General features: G+C 41.7%; 2 protein-coding genes across 4 annotated transcripts in view; one reads left to right on the top strand and one right to left on the bottom strand.

Moving 5' to 3' along the window:
* Window positions 1-6,792, top strand: part of SLC25A15 (solute carrier family 25 member 15) — a 32,232-nt gene extending 25,440 nt beyond the window's left edge. For all 3 annotated transcript variants that reach the window (XM_027116426.1, XM_027116428.1, XM_027116427.1), the window contains 2 exons: window positions 2,450-2,608; window positions 4,234-6,792. In XM_027116426.1, coding sequence (XP_026972227.1) covers window positions 2,450-2,608; window positions 4,234-4,358 — 284 coding nt within the window. In that variant the 3' untranslated portion in view covers window positions 4,359-6,792. The remainder of the gene's footprint in view (window positions 1-2,449; window positions 2,609-4,233) is intronic.
* A 1,545-nt stretch (window positions 6,793-8,337) lies between these two features.
* LOC113625668 (phosphatidylinositol 3,4,5-trisphosphate 3-phosphatase TPTE2-like) overlaps window positions 8,338-26,083 on the bottom strand; it is a 59,078-nt gene continuing 41,332 nt past the window's right edge. The window contains exons 18-20 of the mRNA XM_027116429.1: window positions 13,553-13,648; window positions 12,205-12,275; window positions 8,338-8,567 (exon numbers count right to left, since the gene is read on the bottom strand). Of these exons, the coding sequence (XP_026972230.1) occupies window positions 8,459-8,567; window positions 12,205-12,275; window positions 13,553-13,648 (276 nt within the window). The 3' untranslated portion in view covers window positions 8,338-8,458. The remainder of the gene's footprint in view (window positions 8,568-12,204; window positions 12,276-13,552; window positions 13,649-26,083) is intronic.

Below are 26,083 nucleotides of genomic sequence, written 5' to 3'. Positions count from 1 at the left end.
ATAGGGTGTCCAGCACTGTAGCTTGCTGGTCGTTGAGTGGAGCTGGGTCTAGCATTGAGATGGAGATCTCTGGGAGAGCTCTTGCTGATTGATATTATGTGGGCCCGGGGGGTCTCTGGTGGTCCAATGTCCTGAACTTGGCTCTCCCACCTCAGAGGCTCAGGTCTGATGCCCGGCCAGAGCACCACGACCCTGTCAGTCACATGGCTCAGAAGAAAAGAGAGGAAAAAAAGAACGAAAAATAATAAAATAAAATAGTTAAAATAAAATTTAAAAGTAATAAAAAGAGAGCAACCAAACCAATAAACAAATCCACCAATGATAACAAGCATTAAAAACTATACTAAGTTAAAAATCAGAAACAAGTCAGTGTCAGACAGCAAACCCGAAGTCCACAGTTGCTCTCAAAGTCCACTGCCTCAATCTTGGGATGACTCATTGTTTATTCAGGTATTCCACAGATGCAGGGTACCTCAAGTTGACTGTGGAGATTTAATCTGCTGCTCCTGAGGCTGCTGGGAGAGATGTCCCTTTCTCTTCTTTGTTCGCACAGCTCCTGGGGTTCAGCTTTGGATTTGGCCCCGCCTCTGCCTGTAGGTCGCCCTCAGGCATCTGTTCATGCCCAGACAGGACAGGTTTAAAGCAGCGCTGGTTAGGGGGCTCTGGCTCACTCGTGCTGGTAGGGGAGGGAGGAGTATGGTAGTTATAATTGGAATGTGGGGCAAGCCTGTGGCGGCAGAGGCCAGCGTGACATTGCAACAGCCTGAGGTGTGCTGTGTGTTCTCCCGGCGAAGTTGTCCCTGGATCCCAGGACCCTGGCAGTGGCGGGCTGCACAGGCTCCTGGGGTGGGTGTGGAGAGTGACTTGTGCCGCACACAGGCTTCTTGGTGGCGGCAGCAGCAGCCTTAGCATTTCATGCCCATCTCTGGTGTTCGAGCTGATAGCCACAGCTTGTGCCTATCTCTGGAGCTCGTTTAGGCGGTGCTCTGCCTTCTGGGGGCAGACAGGGAAGGGGGATCCCCTCTCCTCGCGCACCCTGAACAATGGTCTCTCACATCTCTGGCAGGTCTAGACTTTTCCCGGACTCCCTCCTGGCTAGCCGTGGCGCACTAGCCCCCTTCAGGCTGTGTTCACGCAGCCAACCCCAGTCCTCTCCCCGGGGTCTGACCTCTGAAGCCCGAGCCTCAGCTCCCAGCCCCCGCCCGCCCCGGCAGGTGAGCAGACAAGCCTCTCGGGCTGGTGAGTGTTGGTTGGCACCGATCCTCTGTGCGGGAATCTCTCCGCTTTGCTCTCCGCACCCCTGTTGCTGCGCCCTCTCTGTGGCTCTGAAGCTCCCCCGACCCCAAGCCCCGCCGCGAAGGGGCCTCCTAGTGTGTGGAAACCTTTCCTCCTTCACAGCTCCCTCCCAGAGGTGCAGGTCCCGTCCCTATTCTTTTGTCTCTGTTTTTTCTTTTGCCCTACCCAGGTATGTGGGGAGTTTCTTGCCTTTTGGGAGGTCTGAGGTCTTCTGCCAGCGTTCAGTAGGTGTTCTGTAGGAGTTGTTCCACATGTAGATGTGTTTCTAATGTATTTGTGGAGAGGAAGGTGATCTCCACAGCTTACTCCTCTGCCATCTTGAAGGTTCCCCCCCACCAAATAATAATTCCAGTTATTTTAATATATAATAATAATAATTCCAGGTTTTACTGGAATAACATTTGTTCATTTGCTCTGGGTCCATTTTAGGGGAGAACACAGATATTATTTTCCCTGTAGGATATCACCAACAATTGGGGAAATCACCTATAAATCATCTTGCAATAAGCTTAGTAATAAATCTTGATAGTGTTTTGAGAGCAGTGAGAAGTGTACTTCTTTCTAGTTTATCCTAATTAACTGCTTGACACAACTGTATCGATGTTTGGCTCACATGAGTGGTTACTTGTTTCTTAAATACCTCCCTTCAGTGTTTTGGACCTATTCTGGGGATAGTCAAGCTCCTAGGCTTAACTGTTACGTTTAATAACTTTGCTTTTTCACGGCAAAGGAAGAATCAGAGCTGTGGGACATTAATATATTAGAATAATTAAGGGAAAGTTGAAGAAGATGCAGCCTGTGTTTCAGTGGCCTCTGTTCTCACTCCTCATGGTAGGGCGTTGCCATGCTGCTGGGGGCCTGCTGGTTCTTGGGGGGCCAGGCCTCTGGAGGACGGGGCAAGAGGGCCACAGAGACCAGCCTAAATCTGACCCTCACTAGGGCTGCCCCTTGCCCTGGAGTCGTGAGGGACAGCCCCAGGCTACCACACAGAACCTGTGCTCTTAGGCAGTTTGACACTTGCCCCAGAGAACTGTGTTCCGCAGCTTTCGTGTTTGTATTTGCACCTACCTGCAGCCACTACTACACTGACCTCTGGAAATATCACATCAGCTGTTCTTGAGACAAAACACTGTTTGCTCATTTTCTTCTCTAGGCCCTGTCCCTTTGATGTTAAGTGGTGGATTTGGTGGAATCTGCCTCTGGCTTGCTGTTTACCCAGTGGATTGTATCAAATCCAGAATTCAAGTTCTCTCCATGTCTGGAAAGCAGGCAGGATTTATTGGAACTTTCATAAGCATCGTGAAAAATGAAGGTGAGTCTGCCAACTGCTGAAACAGGAGGGACGTATGGGGAGTGGTCATTCGGCCGCTCGTCTTGTCGAAGTCGAGCAGGTGGGTCATCGCTCTCTTCCACCGCCTCGCTTTTCTAATGGTGTATGTAATTCACATTTGTGGATTTGTTTCCAGACCCCTTTCTTTAGCTTACTTCATTATTCTCAAGAATGTTTATTTATTTTATTTTTTGCTGTGTTGTCTTTGTTGCTGTGCGCGGGCTTTCTCTAGTTGCGGCAAGTGGGGGCTACGTTTCATTGCGGTGCGCGGGCTTCTCATTGCGGTGGCTTCTCGTTGCGGAGCATGGGCTCTAGGCACATGGGCTTCAGTAGTTGTGGCTTGCGGGCTCTAGAGTGCAGGCTCGGTAGTTGTGGTGCACGGGCTTAGTTGCTCCACGGCATGTGGGATCTCGCTGGACCAGGGATTGAACCCGTGTCCCCTGCATTGGCAGGCAGATTCTTAACCACTGCGCCACCAGGGAAGTCCCCTCAAGAATGTTTAAAGCTCTGATTCCTAACCTTTGGGCCAGGATTTTGTTTCTAAATAGCCTGGTGGGAATTTTTAAAGTATGTGTTTTGTCTAAGAGGACACATGTTTCAGAGTTAGCACCACTTTTTTTTTTTTTTTGGCTGCACTCTGCGGCATGTGAAACTTCCCCAACCAGGGATCCAACCCATTCCCCCTGCAGTGGAAGCGTGGAGTCTTAACCACTGGACCACCAAGGAAGTCCTGCACCACTTGTTTTAAACAATATCATCAGGAGATGAGCTCTAACAGCATATCAGTAAGGCATTTAAAAGAACGTACATCCTTAATGATAAGACTTCTGCAATGAGAAAGGCACTAAGCAATTTCTGAAGGTGATTTGTTATCAGTTTTTAGTTATACAGGTAGATAAAGACTTTTAGTGTTTGTATAAAGCCAATTTTATGCCACTAGTGAGTAAAGACCTGTCTTTCCAGCATCCACTATACGTCTTAAAACTTGGATGTGCACTTTTCTGTCTTGATTTTGAGAGAAAGCGAGCACAGTAACAGCATGCAGCAACTGCTTTAACCCCAAATAGAGCACAGACATCTTGTGTATTACTAACAGTAACCCCTTTTAAATTTGCATTACACTTTGTAGTTTTCCAAAGTACTTACACCTCCCTTATCTGCCTGGATCTTCAGAACTGCCTTGGGCAGTGCTAACACTAGAAACAGGTCTTCCACATCAATGTCAGTGCTCTGTGTTCTGGCCCAGTGCCTCGTGGTCCTCGCCCCCCAGGTGAAGCTGCGAAGTTGCTGCCGTCCGTGGCTCTGTGGCTGCCTCCTGTCTGCCCACAGGAGGCCCCCTGCTCTGCCTGACCCGCTTACCAGGAGGTAACAGGCACGGGATCGGTGACTGTACCCGGAGCCTCACCAGCTCTGCTGGCAGACCTGCCCTCGCCCTTGTTTCTACTAGTCTGTCTAGTTCCAGTAGTCCAGGGAAACCTGTTCCATCGCTGCTGGGGTTCAGCACTGTTGTCTGGATCTGTAACTGTAAAAATATCTGTGCTGTGTGGGTTCGTGCGATATGTCCAAGGAGGGGGAGCTCAGTCTTTGGTCACCCTTTTGTTTTCTAGGAATAACGGCCTTATATTCTGGACTGAAACCTACCATGATTCGCGCGTTCCCTGCCAACGGGGCACTCTTTTTGGCCTATGAATACAGCAGGAAGTTGATGATGAGCCAGTTTGAAGCATACTGAAGTGTTCTGGCAAACCTTGATCAAAGTGAAGCTGTTTGAGGACTGCAGTTCTCAGGGTTTCAAGGAGTACAAGACCAATGTGGAATTTTTTGATTTTGTGGGAAATTTTGTTTTGTCTTCCATTTTTCTACCTTCTACCTTAAACTTTATAGAAGAGCTTCTCTTTTCTATTATATAATTTCTGCCCATAATTGTAGTGAAGTGGAAAAGTTGCTGCTCTTGTCCTTGGTGGGACATACAGGGTGGGCTGCTGGCCCGAGGTACCTAATCTGAAAGGCTAAGTAGAGCTATCTTAAGGGCTTCTGCGTAAACCTGTATGTGTACATGCGGTTTAGGTGGTTGTGTTGTGAGTGAAGCACAATTTAGTTCCATGTTTAATCTCAGATCTCACTAGAAAAAACCAGAGGTAACCATGTTTCAGGAGGATGGTTATAAATGCTTCATCCATGCTAGATGTGGGTCTCTTTTAAAATCTACTTAGCACATACCCTGTAATAAGTGGTTAAAGTTTTTAAAAAGTTTTCCTGTGGTGTTTGAAAACTAAGGCGTCCGTCTAGATTCTAAAGAGGAGAATATATCTGCATAGTGGTGTGGCTTCCATGTTCTTGATTTAAGTTTCAGAGTAAGCATCCTGGATTTTCCCAAGGTGCTCCTCTGTGGAAACAGTGCCACCCATCTTCTTCCAGGTGGGATCCCATTCCACGCCCGGACATATTGTTGGGTGTGGCCCAGAGCCTTTGGGAAGCAGCACGGCCCTCGCCTGTGCCAGCCCCTCCTCCTGTCCCAGGGAGCTCCTCTCTGCTGGGCTCGAGCTCGAGGCAGGGGCTGAGGGGAGGGGCCTGTGGTGCTTTGTGAAGACTGTGGCTGACAGCTGCCCTGAGCTGCTGCCTCTGTGTCCGGGCCTGGGCGGGATTCCAGGGAAGTTGTCGGACCACCTACGGGCTGCTGATCCACTTTGGACCACGCCCTCCTTGCCTCTGCCAATCGGAAGCCCTTCCAGGGAGCAGAGTGCCAAAGCCACGAGAGGCCCTGGCTCCCCGTCTGGGGACAGAGTGGTGCTTGTGGGCAAAGCGGTCTCCTTTCAGAGGGAACCAGAGTGTCGTGCTTGCACTCCCCGTGAGTGGTGTCAGGGCTGAAGTTTGTCTCGGGATCCCTCACTCCTTGCCACGCTGGAGCCTTTAATATGGGGTACTGGCTGTCGTGAATTTCAGTGATGGTGGTCTCTGGGGTGTGACTTAATCAATGAAGCAAAGGTAATTTCATTAAACTATGCCGTAGGTATGCACTACTAACAAACCCTGGTTCACCTGACTCCCGTAGACTTGGGATGGGCAGCTGTTCCCTGGCCGTCCGGTTTACGTGAGCCCTTGTCGTCACCAGTGAAGTCAGCCGCCTCATTCTGTGCTGCCCCGAGACCCCCCAGGCCTCTAATAAAGAGCTCTTAATCCGCCCCTGCGGCTGACGTGTTAATAATGGTCCACACTGGTATGTCCCCCCTTGTTGGCAGGACGGAAGCGTTGTGTGTGAGGCCTCCAGTTTCCATAAGTTTTTGTTCTCCCTGCAGCCTCGGTGGTGACTCCGGCCAGAAGCCAGAGAGGGTCGGGAAGGCCAGCTGCTGGCAGACGTTTAGCGGAGGGGGGATGCCCGGTGTTGTGCCCGACGGGCTCCAGAGCTATGCCTGGTCTTCTGTTTGCCTTTTTTTGAAAAGCAATTTTTCTACCTTACTTTTGTCCGTACTTAAATGGTCAGTAGCTACTGAGTGGTGCTTCTTCTGAACAGGCCTGGATTGAAGCAAAAATAGCAAATGGGACTGGCTTCCCCCAGGAAGTGACCTGCTCCAGAGCCCACCGGGCCCCTGTTGTCTAAGCCCTGTTGGCAGTAGGTCTTCTCACGTGTTGTCCTGTAAAGATTTAACTGAATATCTTCAACAGAAACTGTCTGAGGCAGGTAAGAGTGAGTGGGAGTAATGAATGGAAACTTGAGGTTTTTTTTTAACGTTTCATTCTGTTTGCTTAATTCATGGTTTAGTATTTGAGTACAGTTTGTACCATTTCAAATCTGTACTCCAGACAAAAATAGAGTAACTTGAAATACTGTGTTTAGAGAAATTCTCGTGTTCTATCATTAAATTTGCCTAATAGTTGACGATATGATTTAAGTACTTTATGTGCTAAGAACCAACTGTCAGGAATGTTTGAGTTATGTATGGTGATATTTCGAGGTGATGGTTTTATTGCAACGAGCATTGTTTTTTTTTGTCAGCAAGATTCCTGATGTACAATAACTACTGATATAAATGCATATTCTGTATACACTGCAGTTGCGAAACGTGGCCCACTAGCATTACTCTCCCTCCACCAGGCTGTGTATGTGATGTGACTGATTTGGCAGGATGCCATTCTATTTTTTAAAATAAACTTCTGGATATCAAGTTTTCCAGGTCAGTAAATTCTATTCAAGAAAACCAATATCGTTCTGATATATTATGATCTAAGTTTCTCAAGTTGTTTAACGAATTATTTGCACGGGGTTCTAGGAAAGCAGCCCTGCTGGAGGCCCTGAACAAGTTCTCTTTATGAGCAAAAGCAGAGTAGTGTGACAGCTCATAATTGCCAGAAATTTCCATCCATTTTGGAGGGCTACGGAAGAGAAACCCCCAACTGTAATTTTCTTTATTTCAAAAAGCAAGATTCTGAAAAACTGGGGTTTCCCAGCTTTTGCCAGTGTTAAAGGTAGATCTTACTCCTCGCTTTTTTTCCCATTCACCTAGGCCTGCCCGCTGATCTGCCCTCCACGGATTACAGCTGCAGGAATTTTAAAGGAGGAACCTGGGCTGCCACAATACATTTCTGTAACCCAAATTACAGGGAATAATGTAGTCATACCATGGAAGGAGTTTGAAAGGCTGTGTCTCCAAGAGCTCTTCCCCCAAGGGGAGTCAGATTAAGGGGAGTAGAATAACCTTTGCAGCTGCGCTCTTTGGGGGCTATTTTGAGGGGGAGAGAAGCCCCTGCATGGCCTTCCACGCCACCACGCTGGCGGCTCGGGGCTCTCCTCCCAACCCTGCTAGGTCGGCACCCACCCACCCTTCTCTATAAACTGTTGCTCTAGTTTCCCTTAAAAAATACTGACTGTGGCAACCTCCAGACCTCGTGGGGCTGCCAACCCAAGTGGCCAGTGGTTAGTGCACTGTTACAACACTGCTTAGTTGGAATGGTCTGTCCCAACCCCCCAAACCCTATTTTTTTATCGTGTGCTTTCTGCAAAGTGCAAGGTTTTTCAGGAACGAGCAGTCCGTGTTTTAGCAGAGGCACTGGTTCTCAGCATTTGCTACTTTTCATTTCCTGGTCAGTTCAACTTGGGCTGGATTGTTGAGAGCCTTGCCAATAAAAGGAAAATCACTCAAATAGTAAAGCCAACATAGAACTGTTTTCAAAGACAATTACGGCCTTAAGATAGTGGCTGTGAAAGTACTTAGAATAAAGTAGCACCTGGTACCAAAGAGAAAATGATTCCCTGTGGACACAGGACTGACTAACCAGTGTCTATAATGAAAACTTGACCTTACTTCAGAGTTCCCCAAGCTTAGGTGAAGCTGGTTGTGAGCAGGGGTGATGGGTTTTAAAACGATCTTGGCTGCCATTCTGATGCTCGTTACTAGTTTGTAAATTAAGTAGAAGAAGGGATCAGAAATTACTTTCCTAACAAATCTGAAATTACAAATGTAAACCAAAGTAGGGAACGAATACTTGTCCAAAAATACATAAGTAAATAAACCCACAGTATTGGGGGACAATCACAATTTTTAAATGTTATTTTGATAGAGTTTTATTTCTGAGTTGTTAAGTGATAACTAACGTTCCCGTGCACTGTTTCAAATTTATCTCAATACAAATGAAAACTGTGACATATGTTCTTTCAAAAAAAAAACGATTGCCATTGACATTCTCTTTTGTATATATTTAATAGAGTTCTCAAGGACATATGTATATATATGTAAATATATCAGCAAGGAAATAGGTTTAAAAGATATAAATAGGTAGCAAGGATTGGGAAGAACATGATTCTAGCCTAGAAGGGGAACTACACTTAGATACCAGCTACAACTTAACGTCATCAAAATATACCTCGACTGCGAACTCTGGACGGTAAATTTTCCATGCTTTTGGTTTGTGGGGATTATCCAATTCACTTCTTGAAAGATAAAGCCTAGAACAGAAAAAAAAAGATTACATTTTATTGTAGGGCTAACAGAAAAGCCATGCTGTAGGACAGCCTTGTTAGAGCTTTAAAAAAACAAGCCTTGCTGGCCACCATCAGTCTCGACCCCTCCTCTGCATCTAATTAGCTTTCAAAGACCAGCTCTCCCACTCTCTCTCTTAAGACACAAAAATATCATGACCTTCAGTAACAACGTGTCACTGATCCTTTTAATATTGCCTTTTATGGAATTAATAGTTAATAAATTTCTATATGTGATAAATCAGACTAGATGTGTATTAAAACCCAGTAATAACAAGTGTCTTTTAAATGATGAAGTTGGCATTTTGGGTAAATTAAGTCTCATAATAAAAACAGCTTTACCAAGGAGTATGGAAATTCACACGTTAAATCTTCAGAAACTATAAAAGTGAGGAGAAAAGTGATTTAGCAGGTTGCTTCTCTAATATGAACATGGTGTTTTAAAGGAAAAAACTGTGCCCTTTAGCAAGAACCACTTTTGAGAAGTAGTACCAAATGAAGTTCCACCTAGATGTCTATTTGAGGGACTTTGCTCATGTTATAAGTCAAAGTTTTCTGTCTGTACATCCAGGGGAAAAAATTGGCAAAAATGTTCCATCAAATCCAAAGTTCACTCTATCAATATCCACTAAATGTGTGTGCATTGTAGGTGTTTAGGCTAGGTTTTTATTTACTGTCACCTTAGTGGACTCGAGGTGGGATGAAATGCAGTCTACATTTGAAGAAAAGGCTAGGATTGTATGTCGTGGGAACTGTCAGTTCATGGCACATACAATGATAACCACTTCTTCAAAACTCTTTATGATTTTGTGAATATTATCTTTCCTTTTGTATTGAATGGTATGGTGATACCAATCTCAAATTTTCAGCACCACAGAATAGACGATGTGGAGAACTTCTAGATTTAGGAATGAGTTTCAGATATGATAGAGGTTCTTTGGAATACTCTTCAAATCAATTACTTTTTAAAAATAGATTATCCGATTTAGTTATAAGAAAATCAGTTTTAAATGGGAGACCATTAATTTTTTGAAAGCTGTCTTCACTGATACTTACTGTGTCTTATAACTTCTGCCCTAGATGTAAGTGTGTCAACCACCTTTTAAACTAGCTGAAGCCTCCCTGGATGACACCTTCCTGTGGCATAGAATTTGGTGTTGGTCAGTCATCAGTAAATCAACACATACCGAGGACCTGCCATATTCAAGGTACTGAACAAACTCATATTAAACTTTCATGGGGGGGATTTGTTGCCACACTCAAGATCTGCTTATAGTATGTTTTATAACGCAGTCCTATGGCATGGACCTTGAGGATAATGCAACAGTGGGTCTCAAGAATAGCCATATTTTTACAATCAGAGAAGAAAAGGAATCCAAATCGGAAAAGAAGTAAAACTGTCACTATTTGCACATGACATGATACTATACATTGAGAATCCTAAAGATGCTACCAGAAAACTACTAGAGCTAAAGTAGCAGGATACAAAATTAATGCACAGAAATCTCTGGCATTCCTATACACTAATGATGAAAAATCTGAAAGAGAAATTGAGGAAACACTCCCATTCACCACTGCAACAAAAAGAATAAAATACCTAGGGATAAACCTACCTAAGGAGACAAAAGACCTGTATGCAGAAAAATATAAGACACTGATGAAAGAAATTAAAGAGGATACAGATGGAGAGATATACCATGTTACTGGATTAGAAGAATCAACACTGTGAAAATGACTCTACTACCCAAAGCAATCTACAGATTCAATGCAATTATCAAACTACCAATGGCATTTTTCACAAAACTAGAGCAAAAAATTTCACAGTTTGTATGGAAACACAAAAGACCCCGAATAGCCAAAGCAATCTTGAGAAAGAAAAACAGAGCTGGAGGAATCAGGCTCCCTGACTTCAGGCTACTACAAAGCTACAGTAATCAAGACAGTATGGTACTGGCACAAACACAGAAATATAGATCAATGGAACAGGATAGAAAGCCCAGAGATAAACCCACACACATATGGTCACCTTATCTTTGATAAAGGAGGCAAGAATATAAAATGGAGAAAAGACAGCCTCTTCAATAAGTGGTGCTGGGAAAACTGGACAGCTACATGTAAAAGAATGAAATTAGAACACTCCCTAACACCATACACAAAAATAAACTCAAAATGGATTAAAGACCTAAATGTAAGGCCAGACACTATAAAACTCTTAGAGGAAAACATAGGCAGAACACTCTATGACATAAATCACAGCAAGATCCTTTTTGACCCACCTCCTGAAACTTAAAAGCTTTCACACAGCTAAGGAAACCATAATCAAGACCAAAAGACAACCCTCAGAATGGGAGAAAATATTTGCAGATGAAGCAACTGACAAAAGATTAATCTCCAAAATATACAAGCTCAATATGAAAAATGAAGCTCAGTATCAAAAAAAAAAAACCAACCCAATCCAAAAATGGGCAGAAAGCCTAAACAGACATTTCTCCAGAGAAGATATACAGATTGCCAACAAACACATGAAAGGGTGCTCAGCATCACTAATCATTAGAGAAATGCAAATCAAAACTACAATGAGATATCACCTCACACCGGGCAGAATGGCCATCATCAAATAATCTACAAGTAATAAATGCTGGAGAGGGTGTGGAGAAAAGGGAACACTCTTGCCCTGTTGGTGGGAATGTAAATTGATACAGCCACTATGGAGAACAGTATGGAGGTTCCGTAAAAAACTAAAAATAGAACTACCATATGACCCACCAATCCCACTACTGGGCATATACCTGAAGAAAACCATAATTCAAAAAGAGTCATGTACCACAATGTTCACTGCAGCTCTATTTACAATAGCCAGGACATGGAAGCAACTTAAGTGTCCATCAACAGATGAATGGATAAAGATGATGTGGCACATATATACAATGGAATATTACTCAGCCATAAAAAGAAATGAAATTGAGTTATTTGTAGTGAGGTGGATGGACCTAGAGTCTGTCATACAGAGTGAAGTAAGTCAGAAAAACAAATACTGTATGCTAACACATATATATGGAATCTAAAAAAAAAAAAATGGTTCTGATGAACCTAGGGACAGGGCAGGAATAAAGACACAACATAGAGAATGGACTTGAGGACACAGAGGGGGAAGGGTAAGCTGGGACGAAGTGAGAGAGGGGCACGGACATATATACACTACCAAATGTAAAACAGATAGCTAGTGGGAAGCAGCCTCATCGCACAGGGAGATCAGCTCAGTGCTTTGTGTCTACCTAGAGGGGTGGGATAGGGATGATGGGAGGTAGACGCAGAGGGAGGAGATATGGGGATATATGTATACATATAGCTGATTCACTTTGTCATACAGCAGAAACTAACACAACATTGTAAAGCGACGATACTCCAATAAAGATGTTAAAGAAAAATAGCCATATTTTTTAAATAACCAGATCACAATAAGGAAGGCAATGAAGAACGGTGACTCAAGGATTTTTTGGTTTCTATAAATTGGGCTTATGGCAATTAGCAAAAGACTTGTCATTACGTCTTACATAGACATTCGAGACTAAGCTGTTTCTACTGGATTATACCATAGCCATACCTGTTATTTTGTATAAAAGATGTATGGAACCAAAAGAAAAATGGACAGTCGTCATAGTATTTAGGAAGATCCTAAAAAGACATGGTCAAAAAAGAAAAATTAGTTCTTCGTATCCATTTTTACTGTGAAAAATCATCTCTCCAAAGGGATTAAAATTCCGTTATTCATCTGTACGTTCATCAAATAACTGTAGCTATTGAATATGCAGCACTTACCATCAACATTATACTCAAGGCACCAAGACAGAGACCTTGAGAGATTGCTGTTCCTTTCTCTCGCCATTTCTAGCAAAATTTTCAAGGAAATGTATTTTCTCTGTGATATTTATAAATTTAGACACTGGTCTTTTAATCTGGTTTGGATAGTGCTAAACAGAATCTACTAAGGACCTATGTCTGTTTCTGCCCCAATAATATCATCCGTTCCTACAAGGAGCAGCTACATTGGATAATTAACCACGATTGATGATGATAGAAATACCTAAGATTTCTGAAAGTGCTTTCATCTCATGACCCTTGACAACCACAAAGGCCAGAAATCACCAACATCCCCTTGGCTAGCGCCCCTACACCAGTGCTTCTGCTTAGAGACCACTGATTAAGAGAATTCAGACTGGCTCAGTTATTCAAGGGGAGCTATCCCAGCCACTTGCTTCAACACATGTACCATTTCAAACTTAGTAAATTCTCTGCCAACAGGGAGCAAGCAGGGGATGCAGGCGGGCACAGGAAATAAGCTTTAAATTGAGCAAACACAGTTACATGTTGGCGGTTCTGGTTGATGATTTAATAGGAAAATGAAACTACTGGGGCTTAGAAATTTGCTATATACAGAATAATCAGACATACATTTTATAACTGGTCAGCATAAATTATACTGTAATGACAATGGCAGATATTATTTTTCATAAATATTGGATTAAATATGCTATTTTAAATGAATTATACATCAATTGAGAGGAAAGCAAAATCTCCCTCACTTTCACGTATTTTATAAGTTATGGGGAACAATGTGTTTTAAAGATACAAACCCAAAATATCACTGCTATGTAGTTTATAACTTTTTTTTAACATCCGGGTTTTTGTATTTTTTTTCTTATTTGAAAATTAATACATGTAAGTTGTATACAATTTAGAAAACAAATGAGCAAAAATATAATTACATATTTTCTTTTTTAAAAAAAAATTCGATATAGAAATCTGACTTGTTTTTTCTCCCCATCCCTGACTAGGGGTTGACATCTCCTATCATCTCCCTTGTTGGGAATTGTAGCAAAGGAAATCCCAAACCAGAATCATTCAGAAAACTAGACAAGATTAGCAGCATAAATTGTTTCTTGATTACTCACCGAAGAAGAGAGAAATTTCACTTTCACCTCATCATACAGAGGTGGACAGTTGGATAGATTAATTATTACTCTGTCTGTTTCAGCATCATGAACTATCTGTGGATGAACACATGAAATTCAGAATTATAAACCTAACTGATAATGAGACAGCAGTGAAGTTCATGTTCACTTATTGAGGCTTCTTCTATTTAATCAAGTACTCTTGGTCTCATAGCCCAATGACTACATGTATAAATGTTAATATTTATTTCTATAAAATTGCAATACTGTTGTTAACATTTTTAACAGGCCATTGTGGTTGAGGGTTATGGTGGAACACTTGCAAAGCAAAGTATTCAATTTTCTGTTAGACTTTAACCAAGTAAACAATAGTGTTGAATGTGTGTCACCTAATTTTCATATGTTGGGAATACATAAGAAGCTCAATTTTAAAGCTAGTATGCGTACTTAAAAAGCAATGCCTAGTTGCTCACATTTTATCAAAAATGTGTTTGCTGATGGGATCATAGGCCTTGTCTGTAGCAGACTGCTGGATGGAGTGACCAAAGGTAGGCCAAGTTTCTGGAATGAACGACTTTGAAGCTATACTGATTATTTGTTACGGGTACACCCTTGTATGATAATGACACCCACAGTGAGAAAGGTCTATGCTAGGCCCTGGGAAAAATACAAAAGAAAGTGAAGACTCCGTTGATGCTTCAGGGAGTAAAACACATCAGGAACAATAGCAGAATAGCATAGAACTACGTGTTAAGCTGTATGATGAAGACTAAGGGTGCCATTGTGTGCTTCAGGGAGGCTAACAGGAGGCATAGAATGAGAAAGTGTGACCGAGGAGGTAGAAACTGAGATGGGCATGGAAGGATCTGTATAAATGAAGAGGAGCACTGAGGCAGGATCAAGATGGTGGAGTAGGAAGATGCTCCCACGGACACCCCAAAACTACAGCCACGTGTGCAACAGCTCTCTGCGAATGACCTGAAGACCAGCAGAACAGCTCTCCTACAACTAAGGATATAAAGAAAAAAACACATTGAGACAGGTAGGAGGGCAGAGATGTGGTCTCATCAGGACCCGTACCCCCAACATGGCTACCCACAAACGGGAGGGGACCTCACAAACACGGAGGTTCTCCCTAAGGAGAGAGGGGTTTGAGCCCCACGTCAGGCACCCCAGCCCTAGGGACCTGCACCAGGAAGATGAGCCCCCATAACAACATCTGGTTTTGAAAACCAGCAGGGCTTGTATCCAGGAGAGCTGTAGGAAACCAAGACTCTGCTCTTAAAGGGCACAAATTCACTCACTTTGAGTCCCAGGACAGAGGCAGTACTTTGCCAAGTGCCCAGGCCATATGTGAAGTACATTCATTAACTTTAGGGTGAGTGCCAAAGGGGGGGAAGAAACTAAGTGCTGGCGGGCATCATTTAAAAAATTCTCCTTCTACCTAGGATGGCCCAGCACTGACAGGCGCCATTTCAAAACATTTGCCATCTGCCTTGCTAACACCACTCACCCCACCCCCAGCATTCCCCTGCAGGCCTGCCCTGCCCAAAGCAGCTCCTCCCAGCTGCCACCCCTCCTGCCATCTCCAGTGGGAGTCCCTGGCTGGTATAGTCCCCCTCCTCCCAGGGTGGGAGCCCAAAGAAGCTCCCACCCTGGGGGCCAGCCCCACTCACAATTGTACCTGCAACTGTTGTGGTTGGGCCCCACAGCCAGCCACACTGGGGCCAGCCTTGCCCATCAGTGAGTGCGCAGCAGCTGTGGCCAGGCCACACAGGCAGCTGGCTTGGGGGCCAGCCCCTTCCACTAGTGTGACTGCAGCATCTGTGGCACTGTACAACAGGAGGGGCACACACAGCCCACATAGAAAACATCCCTGGCTCTGGTGACTAGCAGGGATTGCTCTTCTGGGCCCCACAGGAAACCTTCTACATAAGGCCACTTCTTCAAAACCAGAAGCTGTAGCTCATCTACCTAATACACAGAAACAAGTGAGGAGACAGGAATATGCTCCAAATGAAAGAACAAGACAAAACTTCAGGATAAGAACCAACGAAATGGACAGAAGTAATCAACCTGATAAAGTGTTCAAAGTAATACCCATAAAGATAGATACTCACCAAACTTGGAAGAAGAATGAACACAGTGAGAACTTCAACAAAGAGATATGAAAAAGAACCAACCAGAGCTGAAGAATACAATAACTGAAAGGAACAATACAGTAGATGGAATCAAGAGCATATTAGGTGCAAAAGAATGGAAAAACAACTAGTTATGTACAAGGGAACCCCTATAAGGCTATCAGCTGACTTTTCAGCAGAAACTTCACGGGCCATAAGCGAGTGGCACAATATATTCAAAGTACTGACAGGGAAAAACTTGTAACCAAGAATACTCTATCTGGCAAGGTTATTGTTCAGAATTGAAGGAGCAATAAAGTTTCCCTGACAAGCAGAATCTACAGGAGTTCACCACTGAACCAGTCATACAAGAAATGTTAAAAGGACTTCTTTAAGAAAAAAAGAAAAGGCCATTACTAGAAATCAGAAAACATGGAAAAGGAAAAATCTCCCTGGTAAAAGCAAACGTATAGTAAAGGCAGTGGATCAATCACTTACAAAGGTTATAAGGTTTAAAGACAAAAGTTGTAAAATCAACTATAACTACAATAATTAGTAGGTATACAAAATCAAAAGATGTAAAATGTATCAAAAACATAAAACGTGGAGTGGGGGTAGTAAAAATGTAGTGTTTTTAGAACGATTTGAACTTAAGTAATCAACTTAAAATAGACTGCTAGGGCTTCCCTGGTGGCGCAGTGGTTGGGAGCCCGCCTGCTGATGCAGGGGACACGGGTTCGTGCCCCGGTCTGGGAGGATCCCGCGTGCCGCGGAGCGGCTGGGCCCGTGGGCCGTGGCCGCTGAGCCTGCGCGTCCGGAGCCTGTGCTCCACAACGGGAGAGGCCCCAACAGTGAGAGGCCCGCGTACCGCAAAAAAAAAAAAAAAAAAAATAGACTGCTATACACATAGGCTGCTATACACGAACCTCAAATTAACCACAAACCAAAAACCTAATATTGAGAAAAATTAGAAAAAGGAATTCAAACATAATGCTAAAGAAAGTCATCAAATTCCAAAGGAAGAGAGCAAGAGAAGAAGGAGCGTAGAACTGTAAAAACAACCAGAAAATAATTAACAAAATGGTATTTAGTACAACCTATCAGTAATCACTTTAAATGTAAATTCTTCAGTCAAAAGACATAGGGTGACTGATGGATTAAAAAAAAAAACAAGACCCATCTATATGCTGCCTACAAGAGATTCACTTCTGATCTAAAGACACACAGACTGAACGTGAAGGGATATGAAAATATATTCCATGCAAATAGAAACAAAAATTTGGGGTAGCAATACTTATACAAAATAGACTTTAAAAACAAAGGCTGTAGGACAGCTACATGTAAAAGAATATTCTCTAACACCATGTACAAAAACTCAAAATGGATTAAAGACCTAAATGTAAGACTGGATACTATAAAACTCCTAGAGGAAAACATAGGCAGAATACTCTTTGATGTAAATTATAGCAATAATTCTTTGGATCTGTCTCCTAAATCAAAGGAAACAAAAGCAAAAATAAATAACTGGGACCTAATTAAGCATATAAGCTTTTGCATAGCAATGGAAACCAATGACTAAATGAAGAGACAACCTACTGAATGGGGAAAAATATTTGTAAATGATATGACTGATAAGGGGTTAATATCCAAAATATATAAGCAGCTCCTACAACTCAACATTAAAAAAAAAAAGGCAATTAAATGGGCAGAAGACTGGAATAGAGATTTTTCCAGAGAGGACGTGCAGATGGCCAACAGGCACATGAAAAGATGCTCAACATTGTTAATCATCAGATAAGTGCAAATTAAAACCACAATGAGATATCACCTCAAACCTGTCAGAATGGCTATCATCAAAAAGAAGACAAGCCTCTTCAATAAGTGGTGCTGGGAAAACTGGACAGCTACATATAAAAGAATGAAATTAGAACACTACCTAATACCATACACAAAAATAAACTCCAAATAGATTAAAGACTTAAATGTAAGACCAGACACTATAAACTCTTAGAGGAAAACATAGGAAAACACTCTTTGACATAAACCACAGCAAGATCATTTTTGACCCACCTCTTAGAGTAACAGAAACAAAAACAAAAATAAACAAATGGGACTTACTTAAACTTAAAAGCTTTTGCACAGCAAAGGAAACCATAAACAAGATGAAAAGACAACCCTCAGAATGGGAGAAAATATTTGCAAATGAAACAATGGACAAAGGATTAATCTCCAGAATATACAAACAGCTCAAGGAGTTCAATATCAAAAAAAAAAATCCAGTTAAAAAATGGGCAGAAGACCTAAATAGACATTTCACAAGAAAGGCATACAGATGGCCAAAAGGCACATGAAAAGATGCTCAACATCACTAATCATTAGAGAGATGCAAATCAGAACTACAATGAGGTCACCTCATTGTCAGAATGGCCATTATCAAAAAATCTAGAAACAGTAAATGCTGGAAAGGGTGTGGTGCAAAAGGAACCCTCATGCACTGTTGGTGGGAATGTAAATTGATACAACCACTATGGAAAACAGTATGGAGGTTCCTTAAAAAACTAAACTAAAAACTAAAAATAGAACTACCATATGACCCAGCAATCCCACTACTGGGCATATACCCTGAGAAAACCATAATTCAAAAAGAGACATGAGGCTTCCCTGGTGGTGCAGTGGTTAAGAATCTGCCTGCCAGTGAAGGGGACACCGGTTCAAGCCCTGATCCAGGAAGACCCCACACGCTGCGGAGCAACTAAGCCCGTGCGCCACAACTACTGAGCCTGCGCTCCAGAGCCCACGAGCCACAACTCCTGAAGCCCAGGCGCCTAGAGCCCGTGCTCTGCAACAAGAGAAGCCACCGCGAAGAGAGCCCATGCACTGCAATGAAGAGTATCCCCTGCTCACTGCAACTAGAGAAAACCCATGCACAGCAACAAAGACCCAACACAGCCAAAAAAAAAAAAAAAGACATGTACCACAATGTTCATTGCAGCACTATTTACAATAGCCAGGACATGGAACCAACCTAAATGTCCATTGACAGATGAATGGATAAAGAAGATGTGGCACATATATACAATGGAATATTAGTCATAAACAGAAACAAAATTGAGTTATTTGTACTGAGGTGGATGGACCTAGAGTCTGTCGTACAGAGCAAAGTAAGTCAGAAAGAGAAAAACATACTGTATGCTAACACATATATACGGAATCTTAAAAATATATATATATATGGTACTGATGAACCTAGTTGCAGGGCAGGAATAAAGAGGTAGACATAGAAAATGGACTTGAGAATATGCGGGGGGAGGGCAAAGCTGGGGCGAAGTGACAGTAGCATCGACGTACATACACTACTGAATGTAAAATAGTTGTCAGGTGGGAAGCAGCAGCATAGCACAGGGAGATCTGCTCGGTACTTTGCAATGACCTAGAGGGGTGGGATAGGGAGGGTGGGAGGGAGGCTCAAGAGGGAGGGGTTATGGGGACGTGTATGCATATGGCTGATTCACTTTGTTATGCAACAGAAACTAACACAGTATTGTGAAGCAATTATACTCCAAAAAAGATTTAAAAAAAGACAACCAATGTTGGCAAGGATGTGGAGAAAAGGGACCCTTCATACACTGTTGGTGGGAAAGTAAATTGGTGCAGTGACTGTGGCAAATAGTATGGAGGCTTCTCAAAAAACCAAAAAATAGAACTATCATGTGACCAAGCAATCCAGTCCTGGGTATGTATACAGAAAAAAACCCCACTAATTCAAAAAGATACATGCACTCCAATGTTTATAGCAGCATTATTTACAATTGCCAAGATATGGAAGCAACCTAAATGTCCATCAACAGATGAATGGATAAAGACATATATATACACACACATATATACCACACAGTGGAATACTACTTAGCCATAAAAAAGAACAATTTGCTATTTGCAACAACATGGATGGACTTTGAGGGTATTATGCTAAGTGAAATAAGTCAGAGTAAGACAAGTACTGTATGATATCCTTTATATGTGGAATATAAAAAATAAAACAAACTAGGGAATATAACAAAAGAAACAGACTCACAGATATAAAACAAACTAGTGGTTCCCAGTGGGAAGATGGAAGGGGGAGGGGCAAGATAGGGGTAGGGGACTAAGAGGTACAAATTATGTATAAAATAAATAAGCTACAGGATATATTGTATAACACAGGGAATATAGCCAATATTTTATAATAACTGTGAATGAAGTATAACCTTTAAAAATTGTGAATCACTATGTTGTACATCTGTAACTTATATAATATTGTCCATCGACTATAATTCAATTTTAAAAATCCCCAAAAATAAAACCAATTTTTAAAAACAAAGGCTGTGGGAGTTCCCTGGTGGCACAGTGGTTAAGAATCTGCCTGCCAGTGCAGAGGACACAGGTTCGAGCCCTGGTCTGGGAAGATCCCACATGCCATGGAGCAGCTAAGCCCATGTGCCACAGCTACTGAGCCTGCGCTCTAGAGACCACAAGCGACAACTACTGAGCCCGCAAGCCACAACTACTGATCCCACATGCCACAACTACTGAAGCCCACGTGCCTAGAGCCTGTGTTCTGCAACAAGAGAAGCCACCACAATGAGAAGCCACCACAATGAGAAGCCCGTGCACCGCAACAAAGAGTAGCCCCCACTCGCTGCAACTAGAGAAAAGCCATGCACAGCAACGAAGACCCGATGCAGCCAAAAATAAATAAATAAAATAAATAAATGTATACAAAACAAAAAAAGGCTCTAACAATAGACCAAGGGAAAAAAAGCATTACATAATGATAAAGGGTTCAATCCAATAAGAGTATATAACACTTGTAGATATTTATGCACTCAACATAGGCACACCTAAATAGGTAAAGCTAATATTAACAGACATAAAAGAGAAATTGACAGTAATATAATAATAATATGGACTTTAATATCCCACTTACAGCAATGAACAGATCATCCAGGCAGGAAGTCAATAAAGAAACTGGCTTTAAATGACACATTAGACTAAATGAACTTAATAGATTATAAAAAACATTCTACGCCCAAACAGCAGAATGTAATTCTTTTTAAGTGTACATGGAACACTCTTCAGGATAGATCACATGTTAGGCCACAAAACAAGTCTAAATAAAGTTAAGATTAAAATCATACCAAGCATCTTTTCTGACCACAACAGTACCAAACTTGAAATTGACTATAAGAAGAAAACTAGAAAAAAAACACACACACAAACACATGGAGACTAAACAACATGCTACTAAACAATCCAATGGGTCACTGAAGAAATCAGAGAAAATTTTAAAAATACCTTAAGACAAATGAAAATGGAAACACAACATTCCAAAATCCCTGGGACACAGCAAAAGGAGTTCTAAAAAGCAAGTTCATAGCAATACAGACCAAACTCAAGAAACAAGTAAAATCTCAATCTAACCTTAGCCCTAAAGGAAGTAGAAAAAGAACGAAGTCTGAAGTTAGTAGAATGGAAAAAATCATGAAGATCAGAACAGAAACAGATTTTTTAAAAATAGAAAAGATAATTAAACTAAGAACTGGTTCTTTGAAAAGATAAACAAAACTGACAAACCTTTATCCAGACTCATCAAGAAAAAAAAGGGAGAGGGCCCAAATAAATAAAATCAGAAATGAAAGAGAAGTTACAACTGATACCGTAGAAATACAAAGGATCATATGAAACTACAGCAACAAATTAGAAAACCTAGGAGAAATAGATAAACTCCTAGAAACACACAATCTTCCAAAACAATCAAGAAGAAATAGAAAATCCAAATAGGTAGATTTCTAATAATGATATTGAATCAGTAATCAGAAAACTCCCAATAAAGTCCAGGACCAGACAGGTTCACAGGTGAATTCTACCAAACATTTAAAGAAGAGTAAATACCTATCCTTCATCAAAATATTCCAGACTTGGGGCTTCCCTGGTGGCGCAGTGGTTGAGAGTCCGCCTGCCGATGCAGGGGACACGGGTTCGTGCCCCAGTCCAAGAAGATCCCACAGGCCGCAGAGCGGCTGGGCCCGTGAGCCATGGCCACTGAGCCTGCGCGTCCGGAGCAGCGGGAGAGGCTGCAGCAGTGAGAGGCCCGCGTACCGCCAAAAAAAAAAAAAAAAAAAAAAAAAAATTCCAGATTCATTCCATGAGGCCAGCATTACCTTGATACCAAAACCAGACAAAGATGCTGCAAAAAAAGAAAATTACAGGCCAATATCCTGGATGAACATAGATGCAAAAATCTTCAGTGAAACATTAACAAACCAAATTCAACAATACATTAAAAGAATCATACACCAGACCAAGTGGGATTTATTTTGGGGATGCAAAGATGGTTCAACATCTGCAAATGAAATTAATATGATACACCATGTTAACAAAGGATAAAAATCATGATCATCTCCATAGATGCAGTAAAAGCATTTGACAAAGTTTAACACCCATTTATAAAAAAAAAAGAAAAAAATAACTCCCAGCAAAGTGGGTATAGAGGGAACGTACCTCAGCAAGATAAAAAGACCATATGTAGGGCTTCCCTGGTGGCGCAGTGGTTGAGAGTCCGCCTGCCAATGCAGGGGACACGGGTTCATGCCCCGGTCCGGGAAGATCCTACATGCCATGGAGCGATTAGGCCCATGAGCCATGGCCGCTGAGCCTGCGCGTCTGGAGCCTGTGCTCCGCAACGGGAGAGGCCACAGCAGTGAGAGGCCCACATACCGCCAAAAAAAAAAAAAAAGACCATATGTAATAAACCCACAGCTAATATCATACTCAGTGTTGAAAAGTTGAAAGCTTTTGCTTAAGATCAGGAACAAGACAAGGATGCCCACTCTTGCTTTTATTGAACCAAGTATTAGAAGTCCTAGCCCCAGCAATTAGACAGTAAAAAGAAATAACACACATCTAAATTGGAAAGGAAGCAGTAAAACTCACTATTTGCTGATGGCATGTACTATATATAGGAAATGCTAAAGACTCCACCAAAAAACTTCAAATAAATGAATTCAGTGAAGTTGCAGGATACAAAATTAATGTATAGAAATCTGTTGCATTTCAATACACTAATAATGAACTATCAGAAATACAAATTAAGAAACTCCCATTTAAAATTGCATCTAAAAGAATAAAATAATTAGGAATACGTTTAACCAAGGAAGTGAAAGACCTGAACTCTGAAAACTATAAGACATTGATGAAAGACGTAAATGTGACACAATTAAATGGAAAGGTATACTGTGCTTATGGATTGGAAGAATTCATATTGTTAAAATGTCTATGCTACTACCCAAAGCAATATACAAATTCAATGTAATCCCTATTAAAATACCAATAGCATTTTTCACAGAATTAGAATCCTAAAATTTGTGTGGAACCACAAAAGACCCCAAATAGCCAAAGTAATCTTTAAAAGAACAAAACTAGAGGTGTCAGTTTTTCTGACTTCAAACTGTATCACAGAGTTATAGTATTCAAAACAGTTGTTACTGGAACAAAAACAAATACATAGATCAATGGAACAGAATAGAGAGGCCAGAAAAAAATCCACACACTTATGGTCAATTAATCTACAACAGAGAAGACAAGAATATACAAAGTGGAAAAGGATCTCTTCAATAAGCAGTGTTGGAAAAACTGGACAGTTACATGCAAAAGAATGAATCTGGACCACTACCTTACACCACATATGACAATAAAGTTAAAACGGATTAAAAATTTGAAGGTAAGACCTGAAACCATAAAACTTCTAGAAGAAAGCACAGGCAGTCAGCTCTTTGATCTTAGTGATACCTTTATGGATCCGTCTCCTCAGGCAAGGACAACAAAAGCAAAAATAAACAAGTGGGACTACATCAAACTAAAATGCTTCTGCACAGTGAAGGAATCCTGCAATAAAATGGAAAGCTAATCTATTGAATGGGAGAAGATACTTGTAAATTATGTATCCAATAGAGGTTAATATCCAGAATATAAAAATAACTCGTACAACTTAGAAAGGAAACATCAAAAAAAGAAACAATCCAATTGAAAAATGGGCAGAGGACCTAGAACAGACATTTTTCTAAAGGAGACATACAGACAGCCAACGGGCACATGAAAAAGTGATCATTACTAATCATCAGGGAAATGCAATTCAAAACCAGAACATCACCTCATACCTGTCAGAATGACTATTATCAAAAAATAATGTTGGTGAAGGTGTGGAAAAAAAGAAACCCTCTTTCACTGTTGGTGGGAATGTAAATTGGTGCAGCCACTATGGAAAGCAGTATGGAGGTTCCTCAAAAACTTAAAAATGGAACTACCACATGATTGGACAATTCCACTTCTGGGTATTTATCCAAAAAAAAAAAATCGACAACACTAATTCAAAAAGATATATGCACTCCTATGTTCACTGTAGCATTATTTACAATAGCCAAGATATGGAAGCAACCTAAGTCCATCAATAAAGAAAATGTGAGGTATATATGTGTGTGTGTGTGTGTGTATATATATATGCACATGTATGTATATATGAATATTATCCATAACAAGAATGAAATCTTTCATTTGTGACAACATGGATGGACTTAGAAGGTATTATGCTAAGTGAATTAAGTCAAAGAAAAATACTGCATGATTTCACTTACATGTAGAATCTAAAAAACAAATGAACATAACAAAACAGAAGCAGACTCATAGATACAGAGAACAAACTGGTGGTTGGCAGGGGATAGGAGGATGGGTGAAATAGGTGAATGGGGATTAAGAGGCATAAACTCCCAGTTATAAAATAAATAAGTCATGCGGATGTAATATACAGAATAGGGAATATAGTCAATGTTGTAATAACTTTAAATGGTGACAGATGGTAACTATACGGTGATCATCTCATAATGTATATAAAATGTCAAATCAGTATGCTGTACACCTGAAACTAATATAATATTGTATGTCAATTATACTTCAATTTTTAAAAAAGAGGAGCTCTGTAAAGAGAATCCAGTTCAGACAGGGGACTGGGAGGGCAGGGCTGGAGGAGGGGGAAAAGACCAGCAAAAACAGGAAGCAGAAATTAGAGTGTTGTGTTCCAAGGGCCAGAGGGGACCCAGTCTACCTGGCATGGAGACCGCAGGCCATGTTACTAATGCGAATAAGCTCAGGTATGATAGGGCTATATCTTGAGAATTCAAGACCCAGGAAAATAAGAATGAAGTTGTTGAAAGTTATAGTGGAGCATTTCCTAGGTGATAAAGCTGGCCTGGTAATTATCACATCTAACATTTATTTAGTGATGTATGAGTCACAAAGCAACTTCACATATATTATCTAATTCATTCCTCACAACACTTTAGATGTAACCTTTATTTTACAGATAAGAATACTGAGCCAGAAGGACTTCCTTGGCGGTCCAGTGGTTAAGACTCCACGCTTCCACTGCAGGGGGCATGGGTTCAATCCCTGGTTGGGAAAATAAGATCCTGCATGCCTCACAGCCAGAAAAGAAAAAAAAAAGAATATTGCGCCAAAGATATTAACTAGCTTTGACCGTGGGTACACAGTGTGTCTTCTGCTCTAGCTACAGCTTTTTACAATGAGAGCAGTATTTCAGGATGCGTATTGCAGGACCCTATATACTGCCCTGTATAAGGAGAAAGCAAAGGTAAGGAGACCGTTGTAGCAGTCTAGGCATGAGCAAATGAGGTCCTGGACCGGGTAGTGGCAATGGGAACAGACAGGAAGGGAGCGAGTGAAGAGAGATTCCAGTGGTCTCATCAGCAGGAATTGGTGACTAACTGGATCTAGGGGCCGCGGGCAAAGAGAGCATCAAAGATGATACCAGATCTGAAAGTCTGAGTAAGAGAATGCTGGTGTCATTTGCAGAAGCAGATGAAAAGTTCATTGGATAAATTTGGATCGACAACTGTTTGAATTGCTGGGGCAGAGAATGCCCACGTTGCAGCTCCTGCGTCTACCCCGTGTATGGGGCTCATAAATACGTGTCAAGTGAATGAAAGAAGATATTATAATTGAAAGTAGGGGAACGGATGTGTAGAACCAAGAATAGAGTATGTGTGGAGATAAGGACAGAAAGCCAGGGATGAGGCTGGGGGGAGTGCCCCCTCCCGGGGGTCAGGGGAGTAAAAAGAAGGAAGAGGAGAGGTAATAGGAGAACTAGAGACCAAAGCCTGAGAAAGAATCTTAAAAGTTTATATTTCTTACACCCATGAAGGAAGCCTTCCTGTTGCTCCAGGAAAGGTCTGTAGTCTTAACCATTTCTTCAGCCTTTAAGAAAACTGACTATTTGGTCCCAAAGAGATTCCTCCCCAATCCATACACCCCTGCATTGTTTCTCACAGTGCAGTCCCACAGGATATCTGAGTTAGAATCA

The sequence above is a fragment of the Aethalodelphis obliquidens genome, unplaced genomic scaffold (genome assembly GCF_003676395.1).
Source record: "Aethalodelphis obliquidens isolate GAN/ISIS:26980383/991018 unplaced genomic scaffold, ASM367639v1 scaffold16, whole genome shotgun sequence".
NCBI lineage: Eukaryota > Metazoa > Chordata > Mammalia > Artiodactyla > Delphinidae > Aethalodelphis > Aethalodelphis obliquidens.
The sequence above is the reverse complement of the archived record's forward strand: the minus strand, read 5'-3'. Positions and strand labels throughout refer to the sequence as shown.